We start from the raw sequence: 14,274 nt of genomic DNA, 5'->3' as shown, positions 1-14,274 counted from the left end.
GTACTGTTATTATATTGCCTGAAGATATCAGTAAAAAACAGGCTTGAAAATAAGGTAGCAGAGGACAGTAGAGGTATGTCTGGACATTAAGGGAGATGTGGGACTGCATGCATCAGACGTACCAAGCCAGCCTTGAACCTGGAATGTCTTGACAGCTTAGTATTTAAAAGAAATCGCAATCTGCTTATTGTAAAGCTAGACGATATAACTTGACATGCAAAACATTGCAGAGTCAATTTCTATCGTCAAGCATTTTTAATGTCCGCTGTACATTTTTCGTGTTTGCGTGCATATGTGTATCGATGTGTGTTGTTAGCAAAGTTACATAGATATTTTTTATATAAAAATTTTATTTAAAAAAAGATTAACTTTTTTCATGTTTTTTTTTCTCTTCTAATCGGACAGTGGCCTCTGTGAGTTTGCAAACAGAGTTGTGATTGGTCCGGTGGAGTTACTGTGGAGCAAACAACCAGCCCAAAACGAATGCGCGGCCATGTTGAACTGTCAATAGTCGGAAATAGGAGACAAAAGGGTAACGATTCAGTGGATTTATGTAGACTGAGATTATTTACTAAACTTATTTAAGTGCTAACACAAGGTTAGGTAACGGCACAACAGGGAATTCCTTGGGTGGATTATAGTAAAGTGAAGGTAATGTCGTCCGACTGGCTACAGAGACACTTTTAACGCGTATTGATTTAACAGTAAACGTACTAGTAGCCTATCGTTAAACGAGCTAAGCTAACGGTAGCGTGCTAATTTAGTAGCGTTGTCAGGTTGAATGAAAGTTCCGAAGTGCGGAATGACAAGATCCACTCAGTTGTGCTTTGTGCACATCGTTTCTCAGTGAACTGTTTTCCAGGTGACCACTCGTGTAAAGAGAGACGGGAGCTTGTGTTAACTTGGCTAAATTTGTGGCATGGTTCAAGCCACGTTGACCTGCACAATGTTTTAACGGTAACGTCACGTACGGTCATGTCGGCTAATGAGATTACTAATGTCAGACCATCCTTGCTACCAACAGTGGAAAAAGCTTTCCAGGAAGAAGACGTCCACAGAACAACAAACTCACAGCTCCCTTTACGTCTTACGTTGTTAAATAAAAAGTCCGAAGTCCAGTAACGTTAGCTGGTTTACAAGAACTTTCTCTGTCAGTTGATACTAGCTTGCATCTGTTGTGTTTGTGTGTTGCATTATGTTGGCACAAAGCGTTAACGTTACCTTTTGACGTAGCCGCACTAGCAAAGCGATTAATGTCAAAAGTAAGTTGTGGACTGTTATTTTGTTCCAGATATTTATGTTACCTGGACGTTCTCACCCATTAACGTTTACGACGTAAAAGTATTGAGGTTTGAGTGGGCTCGGTGGCGTTGCTTGTGTTTCTAATATTCAAAAAGCCTACTCCTGCGGACATCTGAAATCTCACTTTCTGTCTTTTTTCCTCCGGTGCTTATGAGCAACGTTAGTTTTGGCCTGTTTATTGTGTTAGTTCATGCCTCGAAAATCTACTATCTACAGGTGTTTCTTGCTGACAGGTGACCTGGATATTTGTGTTGCTCTGTAATTCCCAGAACACTGTGAAGACTTCAACTCAACTTTTGCAGCAGAAGTATCGTAAACATCACGGCAACAAGGAAACTACAGACATTTAAAATTCACTGGCCTTTGTGGGGGGGAAAATTGATTTTTAGAGTCAATGATTTGCTAGTATTGAGCTTCAGCAAAAAGGTTTGAAAGCTTCTTGACGTCAAAAGAACTCCCCATAAGCGATTTTCCGGTTTGAATGTATAAACACACCACTCGACTTAAAAAGGGATGATACTCGATTCTCCAAGAACACACAAATGAGATTCAGTGTTGTTACAATAAAGATAGGAGTGCAATGATATTAGCATTTTGAAGGAAAAGTAAGGCTTGATTTTGGTCACAATTGATTTATTTATACATATAGTTGTACATTTCTCCCATTTTTGGAGAGTTACTTTGTATATAGAATTCATACAGACTTCTTCTTTTCAAGAAGCCTGAATGCCAGACTGTGTGCACAATACATTCTTAAAAAAGGAGGTAGAAGTTATATTTGTTCAGGTTTTAGTATCTTCTACACAAAGGGTGCCTTAAGCAAAACAGATCAGGGTAAAATAAACCTTACATACGGAGGAAAATGGCTAGTCAATGTGTTGAACCCATGGCTACAGCAAACCCAGCACAAATGATTAAGTTGAACAAGCCAGCAAATGGGCAACTTAGAGGACAAACCAGGCCAGCTGGACAACAATCAGGACTCTTGGGAACTGCCCAACAGAACAGCACCATCCAGAAAAGGAACAGCATTCCTCAAAGCAGTGGGGGCATCAAGTAAGCATCCCAATATACACTCACTTCTGCTTCCACATTGAAAGATTTTGTTTGTTTGTTTTTTTATTTAGGTTGCTCAGTTAATAACTTCTGTACCTTCCTTTCCCCCTAAATTTGACAGACAAACATCCAGTCCTCACACCTCAAACATTTATTGTATTCATTTAACAACTTTACATGGCTTTGTCAAGAACATTAGTCTAGTTATTTTACCTGGCCAAGCATCTGTATGTGTGCTTGTGTGTAATACAATTACGCCTCTTCCAGATATGAATTCCAGACGTGGTCCAGAGTTTTTTCATACATGTAACAACACACAGAGGGAGATTGTCTTTCTGAGTGAGAAGAGTTTTTACAGTACAAACTCCCCTTGATTTCAGTATGTGGTTAGGCACAACATGATCAAAACTCAATGCGACACAACAAAGCTGTGCGTCCAAAAAAATAAAAGACAAAGTTGCGTGATAATAATGTCGTCAATATGCCATTGGCTTGCTGTAAATCATCTTGACAATTCTGGACAGGGCAGCATGCTCCATGCACATAATCCAGACTTTGTACTGTGGGCTTGCATCATAAACTAATTCTGGAGGATCATGATCCCTGAACATGTGTAAAAGAGCCTATAGAATCACAAGCTTGTTTTACATAGAACTCTATACAATGTCATTAAAAATTCGGCCCCAGACATTGCCCGGAGTTGCATGTCACACATGAAACACACAGAGGGAGACTGTCCCTAATCAGAATTGTCCTTACAGGAGAAACTGCACCTGATTTCAGTGCACAGGAGGCACAACATAATAGAAAACTGAGGGCCTGGGAAAGAGTCTTTTGTTTACAGCATATTGGAGCCTTGTATTTTTAAAAACAACAACAAAAAAGTTGTCTCACTTGTATGACACTGCTGTCAACATGCTCATTTGCTCGCTTTAAATAAAATGGGGACAATTTGGGAGCTTGGTACTGGGGGATAATACCTGGAGCCTCTCACTCAGATATTTGAATTCTCACTTATGCCACCTACTGACAAACTCAGGAGAATGCCAGGCTTCAAGTGCATGTGTGAAATGGGCTATAGCTTTTGGATTAAAAATGTATTTTAGGTTCAGTTTATTCTAGAACATCCTCTGTCAGTTTGTATATAGTTTTGTTTTTTTCAGATTTCATGATAGAAATTCTTACACTTAGGTTTGGTGATGACTGGAAGAAGTGTCTGGAGCTGCCTCCAAAAGACAACAGGGTGAAAACTTCGGTAAGGTCATTCTTAGTAGAATAGCATACCTAATTCAGTTCATGAACCAAGAAATGTTTTGACACATTGTGTGTCCTGTCATATTTGCATCCATTTTAACAGTTGTTTCTTCTAGGATGTAACATCTACAAAGGGAAACGAATTTGAAGACTACTGTCTAAAGCGAGAACTTCTAATGGGCATCTTTGAAATGGGGTGGGAGAAACCCTCCCCCATTCAGGTAAATAAATATGTGAAGTGAGGTTAATGTATTTACTTTGAAAATGCACTAAAAATATAACTCCCATCACAAAAACCAAGAACAGTAGTTTCCTACTTCAGTCCATGGTTTTAAAACTAAGAGGTTTACAGATTTCTCTAACCAAAGTTATTCACATAACCTAATACAGGGTTTTTCAGATTTATACCCTTATTAACAATTTTGAATTTCTAGTTACATAAACTGGCAACACAAAGGACTATTGCATAGGATGCCCTTGATGAACTAAATTGTGATTTACATGATTTATAGGATCAGAAGTCTACAGATTCTTTTACTTCTTGTACATTTTACTTCATTGTAAATTTATTTTAAAATGTAAATGACATTTTCCCCATTAATCAACAAACTAAACCATAAAGACAAAGTAAAAAAAAAAGTAAAAATCTTTTGTATCTGTAGACCTAAAAGTAGTATGAATTAGAGTGTGTCCCCTGTCCTTGTGTCTACATACAAGTGTATGCAGAAAGTATGAAGTGGCCCATAAAATCCACCAGTCAGATCTTTCATTGTAAGAAAATATGCTCAGTATGACTGTGATCTAAAACACAGAGCCAAGACAAAGCTGCAATGGCATGTGTCTGTGTTTGAGTGGCCTAAAAAGAAGATTTAATTGGGTTGTACTAACTTGTGTTGAGCAAATGAACCAGCATTATAAACTTCCATTCTGAGCAAACCTAGAGGTTATGTTCATCTACGAAAACATAGCACAACTGTTTTGTGTACTACTTAACTTTAGCTTGCAACACAGCTATAGTTGCTGAGAGGCTACTGGCAAGGTGGGCTTGTTTTTTTACATGCTGCTCAATGTTTGAGCCCATGTTGTGAAGCTTTCAAGCGACCTTAAATTTTAATACAACAACTATTCATCATACATTTTTTTGGATTTATTAGCCGTCTTAGACTCTGCTGATGACTGAATCTACAAGCACTTTCGAAAATATAAATGAAATGCGAAATTATGTTTCTATCCAATCTGCTATTAATATATACAGCTATTAATTAAACACTTTGTGTAGATTGAGCGGTGGAGAAAAATATATAAATATATTTACATTTTTAAAATTCTACAACAGCAAAAGGGTCTTGATACTTAAATAGAGCTATTCAGGATTCTAAAGTGTCAGTCTTTACCAAATGAGTTTTTATCAAGTTACACTTGATAATTGCTGTTTTTCAAACAAGTCTGTTATGTTCAGTGATGCCTACTATTGTAATAATTGGACCTGTCTGTCTGCCAAAAGGAGGAAAGCATCCCCATAGCTCTGTCAGGCAGAGATATTTTGGCTCGGGCCAAGAATGGCACAGGAAAAAGTGGAGCATACCTTATTCCTCTGCTGGAGAGAATAGACCACAAGAAGGATCACATCCAAGGTGAGATTCTGCTGCCTCTGCCTGATAGTTCTAATTTTGAAACTTTTGCATTCTGATCTAAATAATTTTATGAAAGGCTTGATTTTACAGTCTATGTCTAATATTATAGTTATATTATGAAAATACAGAATGACGTTAACACATTGGACACAGATTTATTTTCTTTTGTCTTGTAGTCTATCTCGCTGCTTTACCCCTTATGAGTTTCTTTCTGATACACACACATGCACACGTAGTACAGCCGGAAGGTTTTCAGACCCCCTTCAATTTTATTTTGTTGCAGCCTGATACTACAGTTGTTTAGATTCATTTTTATCTGTTATTAATAAAAACAGAATTTTAGAAATGTCTGTAAATGTTTTAAATAATAAAACTGAAATATCACATGTACAGCCCCAATTCAAAAAAGTTGGGACGATGTGTAAAACCTAAATAAAAACAAAATATAATGATTTGCAAATTTCATCAACCCATATTTTATAAACAATACAACATAAACAACATATCAGATGTTGAAACATTTTACCATTTCATGGAAATGTATTAGCTCATTTTGAATTTTAAGGCAGCAAGTTGGAACAGGGGCAACAAAGGGCTGAAAAAGAAATTTCTGCAAATAAAGCAGAGGCTCTTGGCTGGCTTTATCTCTGCTCTGTTCTCTTTGACATAATTCTTGCGTAGGTGGTTGTGATGTTAGTCTCATGGGGCCACAAGGTGTTGTGCTGCTAGAGCACACAATCTGCAGCTCTAACACCTTGTGGTTTTTTTTAGGTTAACATGATCTTGTATTTTATTTAGATTTTTGAAAGCGCTTGTAGATTCAGTCATCAGTAAAGTCTATATTGTCCAATAGAAGCAATAAAAATATGTATATGATATGTATATGATTAAAGTTGTTACACTAAAAGGTGTTTAAGGTGGCTTGACCGCTTCACCATGTGCATTGAGTAGCATGTAAAAAACAAGCCCACCTTGCCAGTAACCTCTCAGCAACTATAGCTGTGTTGCAAGCTAAAGTTAAATAGTACAGAAAACAGTTGTCCTCTGTTTTTGTAGATGAACATAACCTCTAAGTTGCTCAGAATTGAAGTTTATAATGCTGGTTCATTTGCTCAACACAAGTACAACCCAATTCAAAAAACATTTGGACAATGTGTAAAGCATAAATACAAAATACAGAAATAAATACAAAACAGCAAATCTCATCAACCCATATTTTATTCACAATAGAGCATAAACAACATCAGATTTTGAAATAAACATTTTAAAACTTTAACTCTACTTGAAAAGTAAGTGCTGCAAATAAAAAAACAAATGGAGGAGCACTTGACAACTAATTAGGTTAATTTATAACAGGTCAGTAACATAAGGGGGTATAAAGGAGCATTTCAGAGAGGCAGAGCTTCTCGAATGTGAAGATGTTTAATGTATGGGCAGCATACACATCTGGAAAGGCTCCATCAATGCTGAAATGTACATAGAGGTTTTAGAGAAACATGCTCCCATCCAGACAACGTCCCTTTCAGCGAAGGCCTTGCATATTTCAGCAAGATGATGCTAAAGCACATACTACGTCCATCACAACAGTGTGGCTTCAGAGGATAAGAGTCTGGGTGCTGGACCTTTAACCAGTAGAAAACATTTGGCACATCATAAAACAAAAATCCCAGCAAAAAAGGCCCAGGACTGTAGAGCAGCTAGAATCCTGCATCAGACAAGAATGGACGACATTCCAGCAACTGATCTCCTCACTTCCCAGATGCTTACAGACAGTAATTTTTAATTAAACAAGCCAATTTGCTGCCATCAAATTCAAAATGAGCTAATATATTCCATGAAATAGTAAAACGTCTGTTTCCACATGTGATATTTTTTATGTTATGTTATCTATTGTGAATGAAATGTACATTTACATTTAATCATTTGGCAGACTCTTTATCCAAAGCAACTTTCAAATGAGGTACAAGCTAAAATCTAAGTCAAGGAGAAAACAAAGAAGAGGTGTTTGTTTCATAAGATGTAAGTGCAAGAAAGAGGAGGTTGATGAAGGGTTGTTTCATCAATGTGTATCTTTTACACATTGACCCAACTTTTTTTGAATTGGAGTTGTACATAAGTATTCAGAACCTTTACTCAGTATTTTATTAAAGCACCCTTGACAGCAATTGCAGTTTTGACTCTTTGGGTATGATGCAAAAAGCTTTGTACACCTTGAATTTTCTGCCATTCTTCTCTGCAAATCCTCTCAAGCTCATTCAGGTTGGACGATGACCACTGGTTGACAGCCATTTTCAGGTCTTTCCAGAAATGTTTAATGGGTTTCAAGTCAGGGCTCTGGCTGGGCCACTCTAGGACAGTCATAGTTTTGTCCCTAAGCCACTCCTTTGTTGTCTTGGCTATGTTATTAGGACTGTTGTCATGTTGGAAGGTGAACCCCCAGACCAGTCTGAGGTCCGGAGCACATGTTTTGATTGAGCATATCTCTGTACTTTACTCCGTTCAGCTTTCCCTCAACCCTGACCCGTTTCCTTGTCCCTGCTGTTAAAAAAAAAAACCCTCACCGCATGATTGTGCCATAATTTTTCCCTGTTGAGATAGTATTGGGCAGGTGATGAGTGGGGCCTGAATTTTTTTTTTTTTTTTTTTTTTTGATTGTATGTTTTTTTTTCCGAAAACATAAGATTTAGAATTGAGGCCAAAAGGTTCAGTCTTGGTTTCATTGGAGAAAGCATTTTAACGGCCTTTTCCATTTTTGTTTCAATCCAGCCATGGTAATAGTGCCGACAAGAGAGCTGGCCCTGCAGTTGAGCCAAATCAGCATTCAGCTCAGCAAGCACCTGAGTGGGGTTAAGATCATGGCTTCCACAGGTGGTACCAACTTGAGGGATGACATCATGCGTCTTGATGAGACAGGTACTTCTCATGCAGTTACAGGCTGTTTTTGATACGAACTAGAATGCTATTTATGCATGTGATAATGGGTCTCAGTAACTAAATATTTCCAGAGTGTCCTTGACTGTTTCCACCCAGAACACAAGCACTCTGAGAAATGAGTGAAATTTGTCTTGAAACACTATTATTTTGATTAATTCCATTTGACTGCTGAAATAACATGAATCTTAGGTGGACCTTAAAGTGCATTTTATGCACAGAAGAATTTCTTACTGTATACTCACGTTCTGGTTGTAAACATTGAAGGCCAGTTTGGAAAACTACATTAATAGCATGTGAGACCCTATTGCATATGTATAAATATAAACCAAACTATTCCTCATAATTTAAAATTGATACAAAAGATGATTTAAAGTTTAAAGGAGAACTTGTTGTGATTTGCTTGTCTCCTATCCTTATAGTACATGTAGTGATTGCTACACCAGGCAGGTTACTAGACCTTATCAAGAAGGGTGTGGCAAAGGTGGATAAAACCCAAATGATGGTGATGGATGAGGTTTGGCTTTTTATAGCTTCAATCTTGACTGTTGGTAAGGTTTACTTGCACCATTCCACCTCTAACACCTTACTGTAAATATTCCTTTTTTCAGGCAGATAAGCTGCTCTCCCAGGACTTCGTAGTCCTGATTGAAGATATTATCAGCTTTTTGTCAAAGGATCGTCAAATCCTGCTTTACTCTGCCACTTTTCCAGTCAATGTGCAGAAATTCATGGTAAGAACTCAAAACAGCAATTTAATTTTCTGAAGATATTAAAATACTTGCTAACAGTATTTGGTCTTTTTCAGAGCAACCACCTGAAGAAGCCTTATGAGATCAACCTGATGGAGGAACTGACCTTGAAAGGCATCACCCAGTACTATGCCTATGTGACTGAAAGACAGAAAGTCCATTGCCTCAATACACTCTTTTCTAGAGTGAGCATTTAACACTTGTCTGTTGAATCCTAGTGATAAAATATAGTTCTTACTCTGTACCTAACCACAGATTTCCATTTAGATTCCAATTCAGAGTTCAACTGGAAGTTTTACTTCCCTAATATTGATAAATTGTTTCTACGTTAATTTATACAGAAATATACAATCATTAAGTGATACCTCAAAATAAAATTAAATTTTGTCATTCAAGTTTTGATAACATTTTCTATCTCTAGATTGCAAATGATTGTGGCAACATACTTGGATAACTAAAGTCTTTTTCTAAATTGTGTATTCCACAATAAAGCCAACATTGAAATCTTCCCTACTCACTTAATTAAGTGTTAATTTAGTTAATTGACAACCTACAGTGTGGATATGCTTTTTCATTAATGCCATACACCTCTGTTGTTGTCCAAAAACTACTTAAAACTTCAGCCACACACAGCATTCTTCTTGGTGATTGCATGTTTCTTCATTCCAAAACCCATGACCCTTGTAAATATTGTCCACACACTTTAGTCTCTGTAATTCCACCCTCTAAGTTATTCTAGCTGACATCTGTTTATTAGGTTTTTGTACAACAGTGGATCTCTATGGCATCAAGGCATGAGTGAATTCAGACTGCAGGCTGTCAACTACCCAAATGTGAGTAGTGAAGATTCAGCGTTGGCCTTAGCATATGTGGGCTGATTGTGGAGAATACAGGTTATTTAGAAAATGGCCAAAGTTATTCTTTAAAACACATTGATATGTGTTGAAAGACATTTGGTTTATTCCATTCATTTACCTCGCAAGCCATCCCCCACGAACTATAGGTTGGGTAGACCCAGAGATAGAGTGTGAAGAATTAAATTTATTTTTTTGGTAATTAATAAATCTATATCTGTATATTTTTGTTATGTTTCTGTTACAGCTTCAGATCAATCAGTCTATTATCTTCTGCAACTCCACTCAGCGGGTTGAGCTTCTGGCCAAAAAAATTACCCAACTGGGTTATTCATGCTTCTACATTCATGCAAAGATGATGCAGGAGTACAGGAACCGTGTCTTCCATGACTTCAGGAATGGATTGTGCAGAAACCTAGTCTGCACAGGTAGGTGTAGTATAAAATGTAATGTTTAGATGTAAAGGATAATTTTGGTCATTTTATTTTAATCAAATCATATTGTCTACACTCTCCACAAAGAGGCTAAAACCAAGATTAAATCATCTCTACTCTAGTATCATTGCTTGTCAGCCAGCAAGCTTGGATCACTGACAAGGTGTTGTTTCTTTGTGAAATAAACCTTATAAAATACTATATAAAAACCCATCAACCAGACACTCTAGTACTAGGAAATGCAAATTTGGAGTATGCAGGGCAACAATTGCACAAAATACAAGGATCATCTCATTTGGTATAAATAAACATGTCACTCAGTACAGTTGCGTGTCTGGCAGATGTGTTTTTAATAGCTTTTACATCTACCACACAGATGAGCAAGCTAATCCAGACTGCTAGACTGAATTCAGTGTATGGTGATTGTGAACAACACAATACATTTACTTAACACATTTTCTTGTAGACCTATTCACTCGAGGAATTGACATCCAAGCAGTAAATGTGGTCATCAATTTTGACTTTCCCAAAAGTGCAGAAACCTACCTGCACCGAATTGGAAGATCAGGTAAACATTAAGCTATTTATAACTTCTCACACTGTTAACAGTAAATTTTTGTTTATAGCTAACAAAATCTGGCACAACCAGGTTTGCAATATATACTACTACCAATACATAATACATATCACACTCTTTTTGTTTTTTCTTAGGGCGTTTTGGCCACCTGGGTCTGGCCATCAATCTGATAACTTCAGATGATCGCTACAACCTGAAGACTGTTGAGGATCAGCTGGGTACTGACATTAAGCCCATCCCCAGCAGTATCGATAAGAGCCTGTATGTGGCGGAGTTTCACTGTGTTGACCCAGATGTTGAAGACTGCAATGGGGGAGCTAAAAACAAGGAAGTGGGAGCTGCCTGAATGAATGGTCAGTTATTATAACTAGCCATTATAGTTAAAACTTTAAAATAAATTTTTTAAAGCCATTATTATTGAACTCTGATCAACTCCTTTGGATAATGAAAACTGTCTGCTTGTCAATTTTCAGTGTACTTCACTGCTTACACCGATATCATTAAATAGCTACAGTAATTATAATGCTGTAAGCATCGCTTAAAGTAGAGCAAACACTAGCAATCTTGCAAATGTATAGTATCCGCTTTTATCAAGAGGATTAACAGTCGTTTTAGAAGCACAGGAGTCGACACAAAATTGGATGTTCCTCATTAGTACACATAAGTTTACTAAAGCTTTGACTCATTCACATAGTATTTTTAACTGCTTTTGTGGTTTTCTTTTCAGGGTAAATGTGAAGCCTGGCATTCATCACCAAATACTGGCTACTAGCCGCAAGACGTGAGCATTTCTGATCGCCCCTTTGCAATCAAAATGGTCAATTTTAGAATTACTTTCACTTCTGTTTGAGTTTATCACCATTTCACTTGTCTGTATAGGTGTGAGAAAAGCCAATAATACTGGTCTCTGCTGAACAGAAAAGTGTCACTTTAATCAGTTTAACCTTATGTCACACTGCTAGAGATGGTCACTGTACATGTGAATTTTGCAGTTTCTGGAGTCCGTCACTGAACTAAGCCACCTTTGACAAAAGATTAACATTGCACTTGTACTGTAAAAATTAAAATGTGAAACCAAAGGTGTACATAAAGGAAGAAGTGCAGATGTGTATCTGTTGTGCAGATGATCTACATATTGCCATGTTTGCATTTTGAACACAAAAAGTTCCACACTCAGTGGCCACTTTATTAGGTACACCTTGTTTTGGTCACACTCTCCATCTTTATCCTCAGAGCATCCTGAATTCTTTGAGGTATGATTTCAACAAGGGCGTGGAAACATTTCTTGGGGAGTTGTTCATGCTGGCATGAACAAGCCTCACCTGTTGCTTTAGAATTGTCTGCTGACCATTCACGCTGCACATTTTGTTCCAAATCTGAAAAGTGCTCTGATAGTGGAGGCCACTTATTAGTTGGGATGTTATTCTGCTGTAAAGTGCCATTGGACTATTAATCTGCACATGGTTATCAATTATACTCCAGTAGCTAGAATTTGACCATTTCTCAGTTTGAATGAAATAGTTAAAGTTTGCCAAAAGGTATTCTCAGCATCATTACAACACTGGGCTGAAATGTTTATAGATTCAGGAATTTATATCTAATTGTGACCATCTGTATGGTGGAGCACAAGTTGAGATTTTTGGACCAAGTTCAATTTTCTGTTTTGCAGTTTTGATAAGCCTACCTCATAACTAGCCTCAGGTGCTTTGTCTGCATACCTCTGCTTTAAAATACGACCATATGTCTTTGACCTTTCTCATTAACAAGTCCATTTTGCAACCTTCTTAGATGTTTGTATAAGACAGCTCATGTCCCATTTTGTCCTGAGTGTCATGCCTGAATCACTGAACTTTGTGACCATTTTGTCGTAATTACATAGGGAAGTTTGTACAAAACTTTAGTTAACCAGATTATTTGGTGTAACATTTAAAGTTGAAAGAACATAAGAGACCAATTTTACATGCATTAGAATGCAGATTGCTTCAACAACCAAAATGACAGCTTGAAAGATATTTAAAAGGTGGCTACTGTGATGTTCCAGGACAGAGCACCTGAAACGATGTTATTGAAATTATACAGTGACACTGCACAGCTGATAACAGTGAGTCAGTATTCATTTGTAAAGTGTCTTTAAGCCATATAAAGCAATAGCATGATTTTCTCAGGTTAGAAACTAACAAGACAAGAGAGACATTTTCTTAATGTTATATTAAGGTGTTTCTAGGTATTTCCACTCCACAGTGCTGTAGTCTAATGTCAGATATACTTTACTCAGGCCTTTGTTGTCTCAAGAATTTACTGTAGGTGAATGGGCTCACTGCAAACAGCACTTATTATTTAAATGAGGACATTTTCTAGGTAGATTGGTAACCAGGGACCATTGCATTCTGGAGAAATGGATGCTTTCATGACTAGATGAATAGATGTTGTTAAGCTGAAAGATGGCCAAGAATCTTTTTGTGTCAATGCCAGCAATTCAAATGAATTAAAGTCCAACTGATTTATTAATCTGTGTACACTTTGTGTCAGTGTATTTGTAAATTGGAATTGCGTTCGAATTGTCTCAGTTCTGTCTGTAGATTTCTGCTCAACAGTCTGTCTCTTCATATAATCCCAGATCTGCCAATCCGTTACGGGATCCGTTTTCCGATCATTTTAGGTCATTGCCATGCTGCAGAATGTATTTAGAACTAATCAGACAAGTCCTTTATGAAATTATGTGACTTTGTAAAGTGCCTGAAACTGTTACATGGTATACACGGTTCACTAAATCAGACAGGATACTATCACAAAGGTAAATAGTAGTGTGGACCATGTTCCAGGTTTCAGCGTGATAAAGTTTTGCACACCAAGAACATTATTGCTTAGTAAGAGGCCTCAGTTTTGCAAGAGATTAAGTTATTATAGCACGGTCATGGCTTTAAAAACCACACAAATCCTTGGAACGTCATTCAACAGGAGATTGAATTAAACTACTATTAAAGAATTTAAGGCCGGTATACGTCAGCGGGAGCGGGCTGTGCGTCGTGTAATTTCACCCAATGGGGGTTGAAATTAGAACCACATTAGCCAATCGAACCATAAACACACAGGAAATGGGCGAGCACTTAGCCACGGTCACGGACGTTGACGTGAACTTTGCCGGTGTTCAACCCCTGGACGCAAACCGTTAGCGTGAGTAGCTGTATTAAACTATAAAACGGCATGGTTTTATTCCGATTGGAAAAACACAATAATGTTCATGTCTACGTATCGTATCCCTAGCCACAGTATTTCCCCACATGTAGGCCAGGACATCTCGTGGTTGACACCACATGGCTAGCTAGCTCCCTCGCTAGCTAGCCAATCCCGACGGCTTACATTATCGTCACAGGTTGGACAACGTTACCGCAAAGGTGCCTAGCGAAGAGTCTTAATGAATACAAGCTTGTCTCCAGGTGTGTCCCCTGCAGGCCACTAGTAGCTCTGGTGGTTTGTGTC

The 14,274-nt window shown here is 37.7% G+C and overlaps 1 protein-coding gene across 1 annotated transcript; it reads left to right on the top strand.

Moving 5' to 3' along the window:
• The first annotated feature begins 496 nt into the window (after nucleotides 1–496).
• Nucleotides 497–13,308, top strand: LOC137129982 (probable ATP-dependent RNA helicase DDX6). The gene is made up of 13 exons (XM_067509520.1): nucleotides 497–651; nucleotides 1,572–2,358; nucleotides 3,550–3,613; nucleotides 3,729–3,833; nucleotides 5,117–5,246; nucleotides 8,013–8,159; nucleotides 8,600–8,694; nucleotides 8,789–8,911; nucleotides 8,986–9,114; nucleotides 10,031–10,211; nucleotides 10,684–10,785; nucleotides 10,929–11,147; nucleotides 11,522–13,308. The coding sequence occupies exons 2-12, from the start codon at nucleotides 2,165–2,167 to the stop codon at nucleotides 11,138–11,140; spliced, it is 1,482 nt and encodes a 493-aa protein (XP_067365621.1). The 5' UTR covers nucleotides 497–651; nucleotides 1,572–2,164; the 3' UTR covers nucleotides 11,141–11,147; nucleotides 11,522–13,308.
• Nucleotides 13,309–14,274: the final 966 nt, after the last annotated feature.

The sequence above is a fragment of the Channa argus genome, chromosome 7 (genome assembly GCF_033026475.1).
Source record: "Channa argus isolate prfri chromosome 7, Channa argus male v1.0, whole genome shotgun sequence".
Lineage (NCBI taxonomy): Eukaryota > Metazoa > Chordata > Actinopteri > Anabantiformes > Channidae > Channa > Channa argus.
The sequence above is the reverse complement of the archived record's forward strand: the minus strand, read 5'-3'. Positions and strand labels throughout refer to the sequence as shown.